General features: G+C 39.9%; 2 protein-coding genes across 5 annotated transcripts in view; one reads left to right on the top strand and one right to left on the bottom strand.

Annotated features, from left to right (window-relative positions):
• Positions 1-4,274, top strand: part of LOC140947895 (uncharacterized) — a 7,326-nt gene extending 3,052 nt beyond the window's left edge. Inside the window, exon 2 of the mRNA XM_073397111.1 lies at positions 1-4,274. This exon is cut by the window's left edge and continues 89 nt beyond it. Within this exon, the coding sequence (XP_073253212.1) occupies positions 1-4,020 (4,020 nt within the window). The 3' untranslated portion in view covers positions 4,021-4,274.
• A 368-nt stretch (positions 4,275-4,642) lies between these two features.
• Positions 4,643-17,955, bottom strand: LOC140948752 (paired box protein Pax-6-like). Of its 4 annotated transcripts, none has more exons than XM_073398021.1 (9): positions 17,569-17,955; positions 13,215-13,354; positions 12,548-13,138; positions 11,553-11,764; positions 10,098-10,310; positions 9,180-9,531; positions 9,006-9,041; positions 8,397-8,638; positions 4,643-7,761 (listed from the first exon to the last, which is right to left on the bottom strand). In XM_073398021.1, exons 2-8 carry the CDS (start codon positions 13,234-13,236, stop codon positions 8,412-8,414), a joined length of 1,653 nt encoding a protein of 550 aa, XP_073254122.1. In that variant the 5' UTR covers positions 13,237-13,354; positions 17,569-17,955; the 3' UTR covers positions 4,643-7,761; positions 8,397-8,411. The 4 variants fall into 4 exon arrangements, with proteins under 4 accessions (XP_073254122.1, XP_073254119.1, XP_073254121.1 ...); XM_073398018.1 differs by having other exon boundaries at positions 8,416-8,638; positions 17,569-17,948; XM_073398020.1 differs by having other exon boundaries at positions 8,416-8,638; positions 11,565-11,764; positions 17,569-17,947.
• Positions 17,956-21,449: the final 3,494 nt, after the last annotated feature.

Genomic DNA, 21,449 nt, shown 5'->3' with positions numbered 1-21,449 from the left:
AGAACAATTGCTTTCGCCACTACACAGGCGCAGTGGAACGACACTATTCGCATCGATGGCACCGACACATCACGTGATCCATACCCTTGCTCCTCGCTGATGTCAAACCAGAATGGAATATTCGCCGACAAAAGCTTATCTTTTAAAAAATTTGGAAACGCGGAGGTATATCTCAAGTGCAGTGCAAAGCAAATTATGTTTGATGGCCGAAATGCATCGGGAACGGTTAGTATTCGGTTCATGGGGCTTACACTCATTAACAGTCGGATCGTTGTCCAGGAATGTTCACTGTTTGTCGAAAGTTGCGTATTCAGAGATGCTATTTCTTTTCCAAACGCGACGGCCGTCATTAACTTTCAGTCTTCCGAAGGACAATTTATCCTGGCGATAAAGAGTTCCTTCTTCAAGAACAACAGCTTTCCGTGTGTTCGTGTGGCCGGGAACAGACCCAAGGTCGAAGTTGATGACACAGCATTTTTGAACAATACTGCTACTTGGGTAAGTCTCACAGGAACTCCTGTTGCTGTTTTTATAGTTCTATTATCAGCCAAACAGACTACTTTATCTTCCTTTTCATCTGTGAATTTAACCAATACGTCATTCGTAGGAAACGTTTCTCCTGAAGGAAGCCTTTTGATCAAAACCAGTTCAGCAAGTTTTGCGAACAGGAAGTCGAGAGGAAAATACAAAAACAACAAAAATACTGAAAATGCGACCGTCTCTCCTATGATTTACTGCTCTATAAAACATTGCAGCAGGCGCGAATCAAGAGCCCGTGTTTATGTGAAAATTGGTGGCGGAACGTTTTCGCATAATGTCGGAGGAGCAATTACTAAGAGCGGTACCGGTGTCGTGAACATGTCCATCAGTAGCTCTGTTTTCCTTAATAACAGCTCCCCATTAGAGGGCGGGGCCTTAGTTTTAGAAGATACCCAAGAATTTTCTTTAAAGATTGTAGATAGTAAGTTCATTGGCAACAGTGCTAAGAACGGCGGCTCTGCACTGTATGCCTTAGGTATTTTGTCAACAACGGTGTCGATTCTTGTTAGAAATGTCTCATTTGTAAAGAACGTTTTACATGAACCTGAGTTTGCCACGAACTTTCCTAATGGCGGAGCTTTAACACTTGACATTGAAGGAGGCCATTTGAAAGTCCTACTGGAAAAAGTTTCCTTTTTGTTGAACAAAGCTGCAATGGGGGCCTCAACATTGCAAATTGGAGGGTATAACCTGAACATCATTATCAAAGACTGCAATTTCCTTTGGAACTTTCACGATGAGCGGTTTTCATACAACTGGAAGATAGCAGTCATTGACGCCTACCGACTCAACTTTACAATGATTAGAACGGCCGTCTCTGGGAATTATGCAAGGCCTCGTGCTGATAACACCACATTGGCAGGACAGCCGATACATTTCCTTCTGGCTGGTTTTTATACGGCTCATCTGAACATCTGTAACTTACAGTACAGGAACAACAAAGGCGGAGGAATATTTATTCAACTAGGGATGAATGAACATAATGAAAATTCAACACTTTTGATGCAAGACTCGCACTTCGAAAACAATGAATTTTTTTCATTGGAGATTAAAGTTAAGTCAAGTTCTTTGCTGCAGATCGACCGTCTTAAATTTGAAGCAAATTCTTTTATAACCTCTGTTTTTGAAAGTCTGGCTTTATTTTTCGTCTTCGGTTCTCCTGGCGGAAAAGGTAATCAAATACTGGTGCAAAACTCTACCTTTGAGAACAATGCGCATCTCTTGGGTAGGATTGCATTGATACGTCTGCCATCCGATGAAATAGATCCTTCTGCTTGCCACATGCCCAACTGGATTTACAAAAATTACGTGACATTTACGGGAGTTCTCTTCCAAAACAACAGCCGCGAATTCTCCACTACTTTGCGGTTACAAAACGGTTGGTACGTTCTAAAAAACTGCCAATTTGATGAAAATTATGGACAATTCTTAGGCTCAAACATTTTTATCGGTGAGGGATCTGCTCATCTAGAGCTCATCAACTCATCGTTTGAGTTAGCTCGGATGGAAAACGTTCCGCCTAATTTTAGAGGATTCATATACTTTGCAAGCTCAGGATCCATAAAACTTGTCAACACGCGTCTTTCTGTACAGGCCTTTCAAGACATTGACTCTTACTTAATGATCACAAAGTCAAGCTTTTTACGTATTGACATTTCAACGATCATTCAATGCCCTGTTGGGACGGTAAAAAGATTATCAAATTTCTCCCATCATCAATTTGTTACAAACCAGGGCTGTCCATATGGGACTTTCATCGCCAGTTCGCAGTCTTTCACTTATTCTTGTAAACGGTGCGCACCAGGATTTTTCAGCGTTGAACCATTTGCAGAAAACTGTCGACCCTGCCCATACGGTGGCAACTGCACAGAGAATATCGCTGCTAAACCCTCTTTCTGGGGATTTCCCTTACACTCGGACCATGGATCGGTCAACTTTCAGCAATGTCCAGCCGATTACTGCTGTCCTCATCACAATGTTAGCTGTCCATACGACAATCTACGTTATCTGTCAACTGGTTGTTCTGGAGACCGCATTGGTGTTCTCTGTGGATCGTGTAAACCTGGTTTCACAGAAACTCTCTTCTCTGCACAATGCCGAAAAAGTGTCGACTGCACGGATTACTGGTTCTGGTTCGTTGCTTCGTTTTACAGCTTATCATTTGCCTTCTTTCTTCTGTGGAAGACTCCCGTCGTAAATGTGGTAAAGAGGCTGTTTCCGTGGGGAAAACCAAGCCTTGCCGGCCACCACTCCGCAAATAACTCAGAATTGGTGGACGGTGGAGGCTACCTCAAAGTCATTTTCTATTTCTATCAGGTCGCCAGTTTAGTTTTAGAGTCCAAGAACACTGAGATGTATTTATTAGAAAACTACCTGTTACGTTCCGCAATCGGTTGGTTCGACTTCAAAGCAATTAGCTCAAAGGACGGTTTTATTTGCCCATGTCCAGGACTTACAGTGGTTTCAAAGATGTTCTTGCAGGCTTCCCAAGTTTTTGCCGTGCTATTTTTTATCCTATCTATTTTCCTTACCCACGGAGCTATAAGAAACTTTCACAAAAAATCCCCGGTCTTTCCTCCCACAGGACAGTACATGGCAGCCACAACAGACTGCTTCTTGCTAGGATACTCAACACTGACAAGAACAACTCTAAAGGCGTTGAACTGCGTCCCGTTTCAATCAACTTCACGTTTCTTCTATGATGGAAATATCCATTGCTGGCAGTGGTGGCAAAAGATATGCGGCGTTTATATTATCGTTGTTGTAATACCCTTTATCTTTGTTCTGTATCGCGGGTCCAAACTGCTTCACGGTAATGGGATATCGGCAAAGCAGTTTTTGTTCGCATGCCTGTTTCCTTTGCCGTTTGCCTTTCATTGGATGATTTCCTGCAAGAAGGTTTCTCTTAGCCAGGCAGAATCTCTTCAACAGGTTAACGGAGAAGACCTTCCCTTGATTCCAGCAGATCGCAGGACAAGAGATTCCTCCTCCCGTAATCAAATAGCAGAGGTCGTTTACGGACCTTTCAAGCAATGTATTGACAACAATGGTTCTTGTACTGTTTACTGGGAGAGTGTTCTCATTGGTCGACGTCTGATACTAATTTCGCTGGACACTTTTATAGTCCCTCCTTTCATTCGAATGGTTTGCTTAACTTTTGCCTGTGCTTTCATCCTTGCACATCACTTATGGAAGAGGCCGTTTAAAGACTCTCGAGTCAATTACGCAGAGACAATCTCCTTGACCGCCCTGCTTGTTCTGGTAGATATCAATATGGCATTAGGTACGTTTTCTACCAGTGGAGAGATTCTGTCAGACCAGGAACGCATCTGTTTAACGGTTTTGCAGGTAGTTCAAGTTATCATTCTTGGAATAATCCCTGTGCTGTTTATTCTTCTCATAGTGGTTTCTCTCTTGTGGCAGTTGCTAAAGCTTTGCAAACTATGCTGGATTTTGTTCTGCCGATTATTTGTTGAGTAATCGTACCAATCTCTGGCGATGAAGTAGATATATTCCCTTGGATTATTGTCCGGTGAAGACTCAAGAGCGACGTTAGCTAGCTGGACTGTTAGTTGAGTGGCCTGGATGACCTCCAGGCACTAGACACTATATGCCCCGAATTGTCGTTACCCATAGTGACTCACTCATAAGACACCCACCTTCGTGCTCTTCGGTACTGTGTAATCAACGCGCCGAAAAAAGTCGCAACACTCCATCTTCATGTAATTGTTGTGTAGCAAGGGCGGGGGGCGGGGGGGGGGGATGATTAGCCTAAGAAAACAGCCGACATTTCCCGACGCCACCACTGGTTTCCACGAAAAATGACGTCTGAGGAACGACCGAAGAAATTCCATACTGATGACCCTCTCTACCCAAATCTGGTTAGAGGGGAGGTACATCAGGGAGGACGGAGAAGAAATGGCCCGAAAAATTAGAGAAGAGGGAGAAATAGGGGCGAAAATGTAGGGAGGAGGGAGAAAATGAAAGGACTTTTCTTCATTATTAAAAAGTAAGGAACGTTGAAAGCAGCAAGTGCTACGCTTCCGAATAACTGACAATGATCAGTAATTTCAGTTTCCATGACATACTGAAAAAAAAAGGATTTACAAATGTTACACTTTATTGACAAACAGACTAAATGTACCCTTTAAATACATACAATGGTGCTTAAATAGTCCGTACACGTATTGCATCAGTTGATCAAGCAAAAATAAGGTCTTTGTCAGTGCAGTTAGAAAATACAGTTCATCTTATAAGTAGACAAATTAGCTTTCACACCTTTTCAGCGTTCGTACTACTGAGAAGGAATAAAACTCCAGAAATTTCCATTGGATGATACAAAAATATAAAAGTATATACATTACTTTCGAAAGGGAAGAAAAATAAAACGGCCTCTAATTCTTCGATGCATTCATGCTGTAATCATTCAATGCGAGAGTTTTTTATCAGGAATGTGCATCAAAATATAGATTTTTGCACGTAAGTACTTCACACTCCTAAGAGGCTCATTCTTGTAAGTGGAGTAGTATTTCAGGATGAAGTACGAACCCTGATTTTTGTAGCTATTCCGAAACAATACAAAAAGGCCAAGGTTTTAGAAAAATACATAACCAATTTTTTGCACCTCTTATTTCTGAAAGTATATTTTTAAAAAAATATCCTAATTTGTCCTTCCCTACAAAAGTCACAGTAAGAATCAGCCACGCTCTTTGAGCATGACAAAAAAAAAATCACAATTTCGGAACAAGCACCGTTTCTAGGTAGGCTACCTCTAATTATCTACAGAATCTCCGCTAAAATTCAAGAAAAAAAAAAGAAATTCACTCTGTCCCTAAGCCAATTTTCTACACCGAGCAAATAGCACTAAAACTGCTCAAAAAATGAGAACGTCGTAGAAAAAGCGACACTAGATCACGTCTCGAAACCTCCTCGGTCAATACAAGTTATCGCTACAGTTATTGCAGAAAAGTATTTCTCGACTTGTTTTTGCTCTATTTGTTCCTATAAGTTAACGCCCTAACAAGCCTTTATTCTACCAACAGTTATCTACGTACGTCAGGAAAAGCATTCGTGTAAGTGAAACTAGTGTCATCACATCTGAGACTTAAAATATATACAACGCAGCATACGTACATTGCGTTACACAGACTTCACCCTATGTTACAATATTCGATTCATCTCGCTTAGCTGAACCTTCTACTCTTTCCCCATTAGGGTGCCATTAAATATCTTATTACGTAGTATATTTTACTACAATTACAGACTTTAAAGTTCTAGCCCAGGGGTGTCAACTAAGTACACACTTCTAGATATATGTGGCTGAGGCTTATACAAATGTTTTTCTCATCGGCCTCTCTCAGGTTAACCCACAGTGACAATGCAAAACAGTCTAACAGTAGGTTAGAAATAACCCCTGTTAACGCTAATCGACCCTCTAAGAACTGGAGCCTAGACCAGGTTATAAAAAAGCTTCCTTTTTGAAGTGCAAAGAAAATTGAATTCAAAAATTTCATTGACACACAGTTCTTCTAACTAGGTTTCATCCTCCAACATTGCAGACAAAAACGGTGATCACAGTACCGGGCTAATTTGGGAATTGATTAATGACTAACTAAATGTAGATCACTAAGAAGGTCACCCAGCAAAACGTATGGGAGTAATATTATGAAAGGAACTGTTCGATATGAAAGCATACATGTACAATGCGCAATGTTCAGTATAGCTCGCCGATATGATTTCACTCGCTGCATACCACATTTAAGGAGCAAGCAAAGCACAATATTGAGAGAATGTGTGCAATACCATGAATTGTTATTAAGCAAGGTCAATTTGCTACATTTTTTTGTTCCAGAAAATTAATATCCGTACGCCCCCACAATGGTTTTAATCGTTCAATCCCCCCTAACCCTCTGGAAATTCCACTTTAGGTTCAAACTTTTTTTAATTTTGGCCCTAAACGCCCCTCCTCTTCCAAATCCCAATAGGGAGCTTTAGCAACGACGACGACAACGACAACGTCAAAAAAGCAACAGGTTTGATAAGCAAAACAACAATTTTGCACATGTAGCACACTTCGAAGGTTGACCTTGTTCGAACAGGACGTGAAATTTCCTCGTGCGACCTGTTATGCAGGACGTGAACACACGACGACGAATTTTTCTTTCAGTCTCTTTCACAAATTGAGTGCGGTCCCCAACAGTTCACCTCTAGGGAAATGTTTGACTTTTTTGGCGAGTTGGAGTAAACACAACTAAGTTTGAAAAAACGCAAATTTATTTTTGAATTAACGTTGTGGCTGTCGTCACCCCCGTCGATGCCCAAGCTCCCTAATGACCATCATGGGAAAGGAGCAAAGCCACACAGTTTAATATGTTAACTCTTGTTAGCGACAGCATGTAAATAAAAGTACATCTGTGACGTTAAATGAGTACCAAAAATACATTTCAGCAAAGGGCTGGCTAAAAAGCCCCTATGGTTTTGAACCAAACTATACATTTTTACGAGGTAATGCACACTGTATAATTCTTAAGTAGTGTAAATTTCGAAAATATGTATACTATTCTCACTACTTGATTGGGTATAAAAATAGAGTCAAAACTATCATTGAATTCCAAGATATCCTAAAATAATGATTATACTGTGGTAGACTGACCATGAAATATATTCTAAATATAGCTAACGAGTACACGTGTACTAACGTATTGATCGTTTTAACCGTTAAAAAATTCACATGTTATTTTCTTTAGAAAAAAAGTCTAATTTACACCCCTAGCACACAAAATATTGCATGAATTAAAAATACCATAGCCATTTCCAAGAAACACATTGAAAATCTGTCTTTGACGTAATAAACCATTTCACAGTTGCCGGCTTTGTATCCTAACTTTTGAATGAAAGTGAGGCTAAGGTTGACCTTGATTTGATACAAATCTTCCTCCTTTTCTTATTACGGAAATTATGCTTAAAAAATACTAGATAGCATAACAACAACATGATTTACATAATAAAGCAGGAAGGGTTGTATAGGGTTGTATCAAAACATGGTCAACTCCAGCCCTGTTTCCACCTGCAACTGTATTATGGGCTATTGACCACTCAGTGACTTCAGTGAGATGATGATAATGATGATGACTTTAGGAGTCCATAGTGAAACCGTTCTATGCAGAGGTGCTTAGTTTTGCAGTGGGCATTCGTGCCGTGGGTGGTGGAGCTGGAGCAGTCCTGAAGAATCACAATTGAAAGAAATTTCAGTGAGATGCACACTGTATGGGACTTCAAATACTCTTAGAGATCGGATTTCTTCTTACGCAATAATGAAAAATAAAACAGACTGTGCTCAGGGCTTGAAAAAAACTTGATTCCTTGCTTGTCCTTTGGGCAAGCAGCTCTCACCATTTTGCTTGACCAGGGCTACTTCTTACTAGTCTTAGTTAATTATTAAGTTAGAAGATGACTTGCTTTCTCCCTTGCATGTTACAGATTAGAACATACTCTGAAGGGGAGTGCAAATACTACTATGGAGTTTCTTTTTAAATAGAAAAAGATGTCTAACAAATGTATTCTTAAGTGAACCAAAAAGGTTCAGGAATTTCATACCAAGAATGAATGGAGCAAACAAATTTTGGAGGGGGGGAGGGATGATTTTTTTTTTCTGAAGGAAACCACTAACTGCAAAATCTGAAAATTCTACTTCGGGATCAAAGAAAAAAAAATTCTGGAATTTACAAGGTTTTCCTCCTTCCCAAAAATCGGGGAAAAGATGGAATTTTCTGAATGAACTGAGGGTCCATTACTTATTAAGTGACAGGGGCCCCCAGCGGATTTATAATATTGTGTATGATCATCAAAAAACGTACAGTTATCACACAGCATTACCAGTTTGCTGGTAGAAAGACTGTTGGTCTGCCAATGAACCCTTGAGGCGCATACGGAATCCACTGATCAGGGTATGGAGGCTGGACTTGGGCATAACTAGCCGGAGGGAATTGCCCAGTCATGTCGGCAGGGAGCTGACCCTTTGTGAGTGTGCTCACAGGTGGCAGTACATATCCTGGTGCTGGATTGGCCGCAGGAGGGGAAGTGGCTTGGACATCTCCACCTATGTGTAAAAGAGGATACTTAAAAGAGGACACTTCCACTGTTAGTTGAATATTTTTGCATTTACTAATCTTATGACATCATGAAAAAGAACTCATCGTACAGGTATCTTTTCAATGGAATGGTCACAGAATCAAAAATTCTCCAAAACCCTCGGTTTTCCAAAATTCCCAAGCCCAACTTCCCGTCACCAGTCAAACAATGTAAACTTTACCCCCCATTTTTCAAACTTGCCATAACACTGTAATTCAAACCAATTTGCTTTTCCCAAGGCGTTTTGAAAAAACAGGATTCCTGGCCTGTACAATACTGCAATTCACCTAGTGTAAGACAGTGAAATTAAACATTAAAGGCACTTAAATTCTTACCACTTGTTATGACCCTTTGATATTGTACAGGGCTACCTAAGAAAACAAAAGAATAAAAAAATATTAAAACAAAAAGAACTCCTTTAACAGGACTGTCATATGAGCTTTCGGGAGGTGACTTTTCATCAGCACTACATGTCTAATACCTGAACTGGCTCAAAGTAAAATACTTACGAACAGCTTGAGAAGGTGACATTGTCATGATAGACTGCCCAACAGAAGAGAACACTGCTGATGAGCTATTGTTGGAAACACTTGACTGAGTGTGGTCACTAAGGCGCATGGTGTATCCCTGCCCACTGGCCATAGGATGGGAGGCTTGGACCAGATTTGCACTTGGAACAGCAATAAATGTCTGACTGGGAGTGGCAGCAGAGGGCCGCATCATTTCATAAGATGGCTGTTGAACTTGAGGGGCTGGAGCAAGGTTAGGGATTCCCATTGTTGTATGCATTGTTGTATGCATAGTCAAACTAGGGTCTGTCACTGGCTTCAGTTCGGTTAATTCTGCTTTAACAGGTGTATTCTGTTGATAATAGAGATAAAGAACTTGATTAAAAGTCAATAACAAGTTCAGTGCCAGGCAAAACAGAAGCAGGAATGGCTGATTCTGAGTTGTTCTGGTTCATCCTTTGTCACAAAATAGTTGTACAAGTAACAGTGTACGGAACCTCCACCATGTAAATTCATAAAAAGTCTCAATTTTTCATTTGAAGGATTGACCTAAAAAGGCCCCTGGTTCCAGATTACCTCCTGTTTGCTTAAGAGGAATAATTTGATGTGGTTAAGTCTTTTAGGGGTCTATGATGCAAACCCATTTTCAACTGTGTTTAGATACTAGAAAAAGAAAACCACCATGTGAAGAATTTTATGTGCATGATCACACTACAGAATTTCCTCCATGGAATTAATAGTTACAACTGCACTTCATATATTGATACAACGTCATTGACTTTAAGAATTCACTGGTTTAAAAAGATTTACAGTAAAATCACAGGATAATACCATGCACTTATCCATCAATATGTCATGCAAACCATAAATTAATATACATGTAACATACAAAAATACATTTAGTGTCACGCAACTCACTTCATGAGTCTGAGGGTACTGATTTGATGGAATGCCGTCATCGTGAACAGGGGTAGGATGATTTGGTGGAGGGCTAATAACAGTAGTAGGGTACCCAGCTGTGTTAATGAAGGTGGTGGGTATTGATTGAGCAGGGCTGGCTGCTGTGGGGCTGCTTATAGGAGGAACCTTTTCTTGTTTCCTAAACTTGGCCCGTCGATTAGAGAACCAAACCTGTAGAAGAGTAGATGGTAGAGGTCATTATTTGGTTTAGTTTTAAAGTTTTGATGGCTTTATGGACCCAATTTTCTGGAAGAAACACCATGACATGTCAATGGACCTTTTTAATCCTAAACCACATTGTGACAGGGCTATCTCTCACTCTGACCTTAGGGGAAGGCATTGATAAGCATGACCAAGTTAGGCTTTGATGATTGCAGAGTTACTGTAAATTAAAATATACATTTCCTAAAAGTCTTGGAAAATAAGAAATGATATTGAAGAATCATGGATTGGGTCAAGTCTGAAATATATTTGAAAATATGAAATAATTATTTACATTGTTGGAAAATGCATTAAGTATCAGTCAGGTTTCAAGTGCAAATTTAACAGAGTAGACCCTACATGTATGACTGAGGCTAACACCACAATGCAATTAGCATTACTGGTTGGTTTTGCATTACGGCTTGGTTATTTACAAGCGCTTCATGTATACATAGCATATAATGAATTAACAATTGTAACGAGGTATCAAGTAAGAAATTAGACCAGGTTAAATCCATCACTGCTAAGCTGGAAGGAAAATCAAATTCACCAATGGCATAACACTTCCACTGAACAGCCAGGAGTTACAGATGCAGACAAATGAACTTCAATAAAACTTGCGAAAAATTAAAAAATAATAATTTTCCCTCAGTCACACTGATTACTTCTGTGTGGTTGAGATATCACAGAGAAAAAATATAAGATTCCAAGTTGGTATGACATTGGTAATTTATGCAGCAAAAGGAAAAAATGGAATGAGAATAATGCACAAACTTGACTCGAAAAAAGTGAAGTGTATACAATAAAACAAGCTAAGATAATCGGAAAAAAGGGAGAAAGTCAAAAATTAGATTTTGCTTCTATAAAGTGTTTTCAACTGTTTTGCTGTGTTGTGTTACAATTTCTTTTAATGTCATATATTGTCGTAAACAATGGCATCTTGTAACTCCCTCACCCTCAACCTTTACTTCGACTTAATTTCAGCTTTTGTGAGCTCTATTGCATATCAAGTAATTAGATCAGGTCAGTAGGTTACTATTATTAGTTGCAATGAAGCTGCAAAAAAACAATTTCCCGCAATTGTTTCTAAGGTTTGTTAGAGTTTTTCTAAGTCAGTGATAGACAATTCCTGCTCTTTAAATGGCAGAAAGACTAACAGCACTGCAATTTTGATAACTCCTTTTCCAGCATTAACAGCAATGACTTTGCTACCTGAATTCTTGCCTCAGAAAGATCAACGTCCTGTGCAAGTTTTTCACGTGTGAAGACATCAGGATAGTGTGTCTTCTCAAATGTCTTTTCTAATTGTTCAATTTGCTCTCCGGAGAATGTAGTGCGTTGTCGACGAACTATTTTGTGACCACGCAAATCTGTTGGGGATCCCACGTCCCCTTCAGCTTGTACCTCTTCTTCTGAATGACTCCCTTTCAAGAGAAATCAGAAAATTCAAACACTATTAATAAACTGTTATTTCTTATTTGTTCTACAAAACTGATGCAAAGCTTGAAACACCATTGTACTAGAACCACTTCATTTTATCATCTGTGTCCCGCTTTTAACTAGTTTGACCGGGCTGTAGAACACACGCAAGGCATTAACAATAAACGTGCGACTTCAAGATAATTTTAAGCACCTGGGTCCAGGTATTTTTCTTAGATGCAATTTAACATAGCATAGCTCTCTATTCCACAAACAAGCTTAAAAGGAGATGGTTCAACAAACTTAAAAGTGTAAAAGTTACAGATGTACATGTATGTACAAGGAGTAAAGTAAAAAACAATTTCAAATACAGAAAAACAGGCCATTAAAGGTACAGTTTTTTACTCAAATTTAAAACGTTTCATGAGAAGAAAAAAAGAAAAGAAACTGTGTAAAAATCACAATGAGCATGCTTTATATTTTTGACAATTATGGAGCCCCAGTAGTCTTGAGTAGTATGCTAATTTTTTAGCACATGACTATCCTCTGATGTGTTGTAGAACAGCGAGATCCATTGTGCAGCAAGCTACACACAGTTTTTCTGTCTCTTCCGCACTGATAAATAAAATATGCATGCAGACAAGAATTTTCGCGCGCGCGCCAAGGATCTGAATTACGAAATGAACAACACGCGCATGTGCAGAAAAGTGACCTGTCTTAGATGCATGTATAGGGTTTCTCGCCAGCAAGGACTCCATCACACAACATCAAAATTACAAAATAAATACCTGTACTCTCTGCGCTTTCCACTGAGTGCTTTCTCTTGCTCGGGGGAACCGAATTTCCGGGATGTTGAGGTCCCATTCCTAATATGCCACTAATTGAGTAAGAATTGCGTGGCATGTGGATGTTCGACTGCTCTACTTTCAAGCCTTCGGGGCCGACGTTCATGACATCTTCTGCCTTTCCAGGGCTTATTTTGCTATCTGCGCTGTTGATACGATTTCGGACAATTCTATTGATGGAGCTCACACTGGGAACATTGTCAGGGCAGCAAACATTTTCGCTAAGAAGCCGGTCTCGAATCTCCCAAGCAAACATGGTGGGGTTGGCACGCTTATATTCCGCGATTTTGTTAACAACAGGACCTGTTGCGACCTTCGGCTTGCTTCCTCCGATTACCCCTGGTTTAATGGAGCCAGTCTCGTAGAACCGGCATAGAATCTTGCTGACACAGCCATGGGAAACCCTCAACTGCCTTGAAATGTCACATGGCCGAACTCCACTCTGAGCCAGCTCAACAATTCTTGAACGAACAACATCGGGAAGGGGTCTTCCATTCACGAACAAGCCTCCAAGTTGATTCACTCCACCGTGTCCTGCGAAGCAGTAAATAAGCTCTTAGAGTGCGCTTTCGGGTTTGTTTTGTTACTAAACACGACATTCATTAGCTACCTTGTTTCGTAGTATGTGCCATTCCAGGGGACCGTTGATCCGTATATGTATTTTGCCTTTCCAAAAATCACTCAGGCGCTACGGACGTTCGAACCCAGCCAAGCGTTACTAAACACTGTCAGTGGGCCGTAAGCGAAAACCTGTGAAAATCAAATAAAGAGCACAAATACTATCAAGTTTCTTCTGCAGATCAATGAAGCGTTTCAAGCACGGAAGGGAACAAGAAACAGAGAAGAGCCTTGCCAAGTTCGCATTCCTTGCCAACACCTCGTGGCGTGGGACGTTAAACTTGCAAATGATCGCACCCTTCGATATCTTGGGTTTCGGAATATTGCATTCGAAACCCAACTCAAAACTGATTGACAGATTTCCTTAACGAAATTCCTGATTGGCCCACGGAGAAAGGGTATTGTTCGTGAAACCTAATTAGGGCGCACAAATCACAATTGCACAACGGCGGTTCTGTCATTCATGAGCGTTTAATAAAAGAACAATCGCTCAATCGTCAGTTTCTTCCCCCGGGATTTTAAACTAGACTCGCAAGACAGACCACCCGAGACTCTCTAGATAGCTTTGGTCAGCTCTTGTAGCTCGCTTTGAGGTCAGTGAACGATTTCGAATTGCGAATGACCTTCATGAGAGGACATACGAATTTCCTGTTTGACTTGTTGCGTCGGGATTGCGCGCAGAGACACCGTATTATATTAGCATAAATGAACAGAGCGCAATTTATAGGCTCGATTTGTATTTCATTGGGCGCACATTTTAATAAGGGCAGAGAAATCCATGCTGAATTGCATATAAATGGTAGGAAGGTGCCAGAGCATTAAACTGTGACCGATGTTCAGTTACTCGCTCTTCCGTGTCTCCCCAATTCCCTAACTATAACAGACAGCACACAGGACGGAAGAGAACCTCTAGGCGCAGAAACGCAAACGGAAAACTTTCAAGGAATGGGATGGACATTATCCCAAGCCCTATTGAAAACAACTCTTTGTGTTGATGTTTTAATAGGGCGTCCTATTTTGTTCAAAAACGTATTTTGCTTCGAAACTAGGCAACCAATGATTTGCATCTCTTTGAGCGAACAAACCCTTTGTTACTTCCGACGAAAGTCGAAAAATGAGGTAGGCGGAAAACATTATTTCAATAAAGGGATTCAGCAACTACTTAACACTCACTGACGATTACAAACGGTTGTGCTTATTTGTTTTTCGGTCGATAAACTAGTGGTCCACTTTTGCCAATTTCATGCTAGAATGAAGTTAAGGAGACTCTCGTCGACTTATCTCAATCCTCAATAACACAGTTAGAACCAGTAGAGACGCGACTAGGCGGTTGGTCTTGAACTTCTAAGATGTAAAGCTTTAATATTAGAGCGTTTTGTCATTGTTTTGCAATATGTCCCAAAGCGTATACAAGACCTTTTGACTTCTAATTACCAACAGCGTACGTTGTTGGCTGACAAGGAGGGCGTGAGATGAATTTTTAAGGAGCTGTTGATGAGAAGAAGCCGATCACTTGATCCTAATATTCCGCTAAAAAGGCGCGAATTAGTTAAGTACGTTTTGGACAGTAATATGTCGCTTCGAGAAGAAGCCAGAGGAAACTGCGGTTTTTCTCTTAAGCATGGATCAGGATGAATCACATCAGTTTTACCGGCCTCTCAACAATAAAAAATATGCTGCTGGAGGCTATATTTCGACATTTCTTGAAACTGCAGACCAAGGAATTTCAAAAACTAAAAACCCTCGTTTTCTGGGATTTCTTCCTGCAAGTGTATAAGTTCTATATTGTCAATACAATGCAAATATTGAATCAAGTGTCCCTCAGACTTGTTTTGCTCTCTCTACCGTGAGCTCAGCCGAATTCCTATCCTGGCTTGATCTATGACGTCATCAGAAAGGAATTTTGATTTTCCTGTCGTCAGTTCACTATTACTCAGCAAAGCGACAGGCTATTATGCAAGTACATTTTGTCGTTGTTCCCTATGAAAACAAAGCTAAAAGCTGATCAGCTCCTGACGTGTATTTCGTGCTCGATGGTCCGAATTAATCCTTGTTCAGTTGCAGAGAGATTAAAATTAATCCGCGGGTAGTTTCGAGGACCTTTCTATTTTTAAGGCCGCCACAGAATCCGTTTTTGGAGGCTAAAAAATTGGAGCATACTTTTTCAGAAGTGTTTTCTTTATCGCTGTATACTTTCTAACTCTATCGTCAAAGCCCTGAGAACGTGACTTGATTTGTCCTTAGAATTTGCATATAGTATTGGAATTTTCAAACTAATTCTTTGGTAATTACGATACGCCCCTGGGCAAATTCTATGTGCATGGTTTCCTTAGTATTTTAAAACCCAAGCTGCAGAACTAAAAGGTTTTTTGTTGAAATTTTTGATATTCTATTTTGCCCCTTTTTCAAATTTTAAGAAACCAAAACTTTTGGTTTGGTTTGCGGCAACCTTTTTATCTTTGAAGTCCAGAGTGTTTAAGTGGGTGCTTGATCGAACGGAAGAACATCAAGAAATTTTGCATGCTAGAGTGGAAGGCAAAAGACACGAAACCAAGAAAAGCTTCTATAACTAGAACGGATTCGACGAGATTGATACCTATTTGGAGGAAACGTCAATTTTTTTCCCTAAACAAAGCCGTAGAATTAAGAAAAAAATACGTCGATCCACCCAAAAATTGTCAAACTGTTTTTTATTTTACTTGACTTTTTATTGTCAAGGGTTCCTTTGGTGGTTGAGAGCAAGGGTAACCATTGAGAAATTTCGCATGCCCTAAAAAGATATCAAAAAGAACAGATAAATTTCTTGCTCGTTAAGGATTTTGAGGTCCTCTGGTCTTCAAAGTGGGCATTCGATTTGCCCGAACGTGCATCAGGGCATGGCTAGTTCCTTGCTCTATATCTCACCCTAAAATCCTATTTTTTAACTCTTCCGCACTTGAGACTAAGAACAAAGATAAGGATCACCATATTCATGTGTTTCTAAAATTTATCGTTAGCCGGCGAAGTACTCGACGCGTTTTGCTGAACCGAACCAGAACTGTTTCGTGTCTCCTTGGAGATAGCAATGGTAGAATAAAGCATCGTTGTACAATTAAATTTCTCTTTTCCTTTGAAAGTAAACTAAGTGGGCTTACCTCGTTGAATTTAGTTTAATAGTCAAGAAAGTCTGATGAGAACAGCCATACTGCTTCTAGTCTAAACGGTGTTCTTACTATGCCTAACTTCTCAGCAACACACAATGTGAGTTGTTCAAATTCCGATGCAAACCAACTTCTTAAAAACCTCTCTTCGTACTTCAAGTGACTTATCTTTTTAACTATTTATTCAGCTAAACTATTCTTTTTTTACCTTCGTGATTTTTCGTTTAGCGTGCAGCGCGCGGCGCAGTTAGGCAGTTAGCAACGACAGTTGTCATTTTACATCTGTTAAAGGTGTTTCTAAAACCTCGCATACTGTAGGAAAACATTCTGTTTCGAGGATGTGATTTAAAGTAAACTTCTTGCGATCTTCTCCATCTTACTAACCAGGTGAGCGGCCAGCACGAAAAGTTCCGTGATTTAGCCCAAAAGGCTTACATGTCCTCTCTGGTAGCTTCAGTGAACAAAACAGCGCCGGCTACAGTTCTTTCGCTATGGTTTGCGACTTGCCCGAGAACGTGAACGCCAATGAAACTAAAAGGCTCTAATCCTTGTAACACCTTTCTCTGGTCGATGGGATAATCGAATTAAAAGCTATATACTAGCTTATCACAGATCACTGGTCAGTTGTATCCATCTTCGCACCTCACTCGAATGAATCCGTGCTACCCGTGTTAAACCAATGAACCAGAAATGTAAAACAAAATCGTCCCCCGTTTTACCACAGCACACCAAGTGGCACAGCCATCGTCGGAATATCGATTCGTGATACGGAACGGCGGTTTAGCCGTCCCGATGTCAATCGGAACGAATTTAAGACGCTCAGCGTTTAGGACTTCTAGACGTGGTAAATATTTGCGCCGTAAACAAAAACTCGTGGCCAACCATCAGAAAGGATTTGTGCACGAAATTGTTTGTTTGTGAACGATTTATTTTTGCAACAGTCAAGCATGAGAAATCAAGGAAATGATCTTAAGCAAATTGTTGAAAAGCGCAAGAGAAAGCACAACGCATCCTTGCTTGTCAAGTCACTTTTCATACATTCGAAAACAGACGGGCTAAAAAGCGAACAAATTCCTCAACATGTGCACATTTTGTCTCATAGATAACACATAAATATAGAGTCAATCTATAATTGTTCGAGTACGTTAAGTGAAAAGAACACAACAAACTATATTTCAAGAGGAAAAAAAAAGGGAAGCCACTAACCTTTTGAAGTGAGTGTGGTCTACTCGTTTGCGTCCGTCGAATATTCTTCACAAAGACCTAAGAAGTTTGAGAAGGTTTCACCAATAAATAGGGTGTCCTAGAGTGCTGCTCTTTTGTTATGTATATGAGTCTGCTTGATTAACTAACTCGTAATATACTCTATACTAATGTTTTTTGCCTCAAGCTATTTCTCAAAATGGACCCGGCTTAAACCACGACAAGTTTATCTAGAGGCAATCTCGGGTCAAAAATTTACGATCTCCTCAACACGAGAATTATTGGTTTCCTATTTTCAACAGTCTGAATTGAAAAGAACGAGCTCAAACTGTAGGGGTCTTTGAACTTCAGTAGTGTTTCGTGCAAGCGGATGTCGAGTTTTGCAGCCCCTTTTTGTGGAAGTTGAATATTTTTTGGCATTGTCAATTGACGTAGTTGTGGCTTCTGTTGTTTTGCTGAACAAAAGACGAAACATCGCATCAATTGCGCGCATTCCTCAATATTCAGAGAGTTTACTAAGAGTTTCTTTTTTTTCCCTCCACAATTAAACGCAAGGTGTTTCGAGCCTACCACACCGTCCGAGATTGAATTTGCTAAGCTTGTGATAAATACGAAAATGCACCACATTGTTTATTTCTTTAAGGAGTCTTTACGCCTCATTTCCATTGCTGAATCGAGCCCCTAGATGCCTCAATATTAGGAAAGAGTCAAGACCTCAATTAAACTTATGAGCAAGCTTTTGATTGGCTGGCCAATCAATCATGATTTAACAAAAAGCCGACTTAGCTTCGTTCAAGAGTTTTTAAAGTGTCTTTATCCTTTTATATCTGCTTCTGTATTCTTTCCGCAGAATCAGTACTCAAGGGTAGTTTGTTTAGAAGACATTAATTTTCCCTTCTGTAGCATTAACTGGTAACTACGCTATTGTGCGCTCTAGCTAAACAAGACCAGGATAAGCCTTTGATGTTTTAGGTACCTGGTGGGATGGAATCATGAAGCAAGAAAAATACGTGACCCTTTATGGGAATACCTTCTCTAAATGACTGATGCAATGATAAATGATAAATATTATACTTGACAAATATAAATTCAAACCTAAAAGCCTAAAATTAAAGGATACAAAGTTATATCATTATATTAATAAACAGCGAAAAACTCAATTGTGAGAACTGCACTTTGTTCGATTGCTCACCACTTTTAAAATTAATTTGAAGTACTATATTGTAAGTTGTCAGTAGATCTACTGTGCGCAGCAATGGTCGGTAACAGCAGAGGTTTGTGGGTTTAAATTTAGTAACATGATTATTGATACAATGCTCCAAGTAGGCTTATTACTGACTCCGCTGGTAACATTTTGATGTAACTAGTTTTAGTTATTACTGACTAGATAAAATCTGAAATGCTTGATTGGTTAGTTGCCCCAGTTTATATCAAAATCAACGAATCGCTCTTCAAGCTGATTTCGTTAGGTTGCTTGATGCGTCAGAAACTCGACAAGAGAGCAGGGCGGGCTCAAATAAAAAGTTTCATAAATCTTTTCCCGAGCAAACTTCAACCGTGCTAGAAACAAAACACGGTAGCAATTACACGCTACACGTCTGTATCGCTTTCCTTGATGCTCAAGAGCGTGGCGGTGCGTTCTGAATAGCCACCTCGGCAAACTTCGTTAAACACAAGAGTTCTTAACCTCGTTGAAGGGGTTGCGCTTTTTATACTGTAGTGTTCATGCCATGCTTCACGCCACTAGGCTTTCAGCGTACGAAGAATAACAATATATATGAACTCTCCACATAAACAAACATCGACGATTTAAACTGGCTGATCGATATATTTGTGCGGATTCACGCTTAGCTAGTGGACCTTGCACCAGACTTTATACTACTGCATGACGACCCATGGGATTGGGAAGATTAGTCCCTTGAACTCATCCATAGGAACTTTAATAAATCAGTTTTATTAGACTTCTTTTATTTGCAGGGGAATTTGAGACGAATAGTGAAGCAAAGCATTGGGCCCCAGCCCAAATTTGAGCGTTTTTATGACGAGGCAATTCACAGTTGTCTTTGAGACAAACACTCCATTGCTCAAGTGGCCTAGCCGATAAGCTTCACTGCGCATGCCACAATGCGCAGTCTCGCTTGCATGATTTTCATCGTGCGCAGCGTACGCGCAGCATAGACGACGCGATAAAACAGATTAAAGCAGTTAAGAATAGGATTGGCTAAATGAATGCAACGATTTACACGGAGTTATTGGTAAGGTTAGCCATCACGCAATAAAGCACCGGATGAATTGTTTACGTCCGAATCGGTACAAAGAAGGTAATTTTGTACACAGCTGACAAAGTGCATGATAATTGTGAAGTTACCATTTTAAGAACTTATCGTGCGTCAGTACCGCAATGACCGTATCGTTGTCATGGTAATCGGTTCAAGAAGGGAAGCTTTGTACCTACCAGACAATTTGACGGCATCTTAATTTGAATGAGACAATCACAAGTTCAAGGAACTGGCTTGAACGCAAGCACGTAATGGTCAAGAGGAATGCATTCAATGCCGCCTTCCCCCAATTTTTCCTGTTTACTAATAGGTCGGGAAAGACACCGATCCTTAAGGTTTAAGAACTTCACATCCTTTGTAGATGAACTTGAACTTGTGCCGTTGGTAAACAAAGGTTACTAAACTGAAAGAATACCCGTTTCCCTGTGTACAACGCTCCTAGCAGAATAACTTCTGAATTACGTCATCTTAATTACTCACTTTTATAAAGAATCATATCATTCGGTGTATTCAGATCAAACCTAAATGATAGTTGAAAGTAACCGTAGCAAGAACCCATGTTTAAGAAACACGTCATTTTAAAAGATAATTTGGCATATTAAACGCAGGAAACCCACACAAGCAGCTGGAAATATTGTTGTTTGCCCTGAATGAGATGATATTCACAGGAAGACCAAATGCTTCACTTCCACCGATGCAAATTTATAGACTACTTAAGACAATTTTGTTTTTGTTCGTGAGGTGAAAACAAGTATTTAAGTGCAGTCAGCAATGAAAGCAAAGCGAAGAACGTTGAACGTGACGAAAAACCGACAAAACCAACCACGCTCCCAGGTGGTCGTTCTCTATTCGGCGACGTCATTTAGATTATTACGAAATACTTAAAGATGCTATGTCACGAGGACATTGATATTTTAGGTCGATTCACTATTTTGACATAGACCATAATGCACCTTGGTTACCCCCCCCCCCCCCCCCCCAACCCCCACAAAATTTTACATAACCATTGTCTTTGATTTCTCTTGGGACGACTGTAATGCCCAGGAGAAATAAGAAACAATGATTATGCAAAGTTTTAAGGGGTAAACAAGGTGCATTATGGTCTATGTGAAAATGCCGAATTGTGTGCTAAAGTCAATTTTTCTGGCAATTTTATTGTATTGTTAAAAAATATTTATTTCAGATTCATTTTACTGTCTAGTTATCTTTATTATTTCTTTAACCGAATCAATGTCCGTATACGCGTCCGGTAGGATCCATATCCCTGATCAGTTAAGAGTGGTTGTCAGAGAAAACCGGGCAAAATGTTAAAAATGTCAACGGAAGGGGGTCAACAGAATAAGTTCATACTAACATCATAGATAGGTTAGGTGGAGTAATGGACAAATATAATAAACATAGGTTCTTCACTGCTCTTGTATTAGAGATACAAGCATCACTTTATTCGACCCCCTCGGACGCCATTTTTATAAGCAAATTTTCACCATTTTCTGAGACTCACAGAACCCTCAAAATTTAACGAGCGAAGTTTATTTTTTGTATGCGATACAACACATCATAGAACTACTTTCTAAAACCATAAGAATTTTTAAGCAGCCACGGACA

This window comes from Porites lutea, chromosome 9 (assembly GCF_958299795.1).
Source record: "Porites lutea chromosome 9, jaPorLute2.1, whole genome shotgun sequence".
In the NCBI taxonomy this organism is placed as follows: domain Eukaryota; kingdom Metazoa; phylum Cnidaria; class Anthozoa; order Scleractinia; family Poritidae; genus Porites; species Porites lutea.
The sequence above is the reverse complement of the archived record's forward strand: the minus strand, read 5'-3'. Positions and strand labels throughout refer to the sequence as shown.

Coding starts and splice junctions, on each gene's coding strand:
- LOC140948752 (XM_073398018.1), bottom strand. CDS start 13,236: ATGGCACATACTACGAAACAAG. Junction 9,532..10,097: donor AGTACCCTCAGACTCATGAA/GTGAGTTGCGTG, acceptor TATTATCAACAG/AATACACCTGTTAAAGCAGA. Junction 8,639..9,005: donor TCAAAGGGTCATAACAAGTG/GTAAGAATTTAA, acceptor TTTTACACATAG/GTGGAGATGTCCAAGCCACT.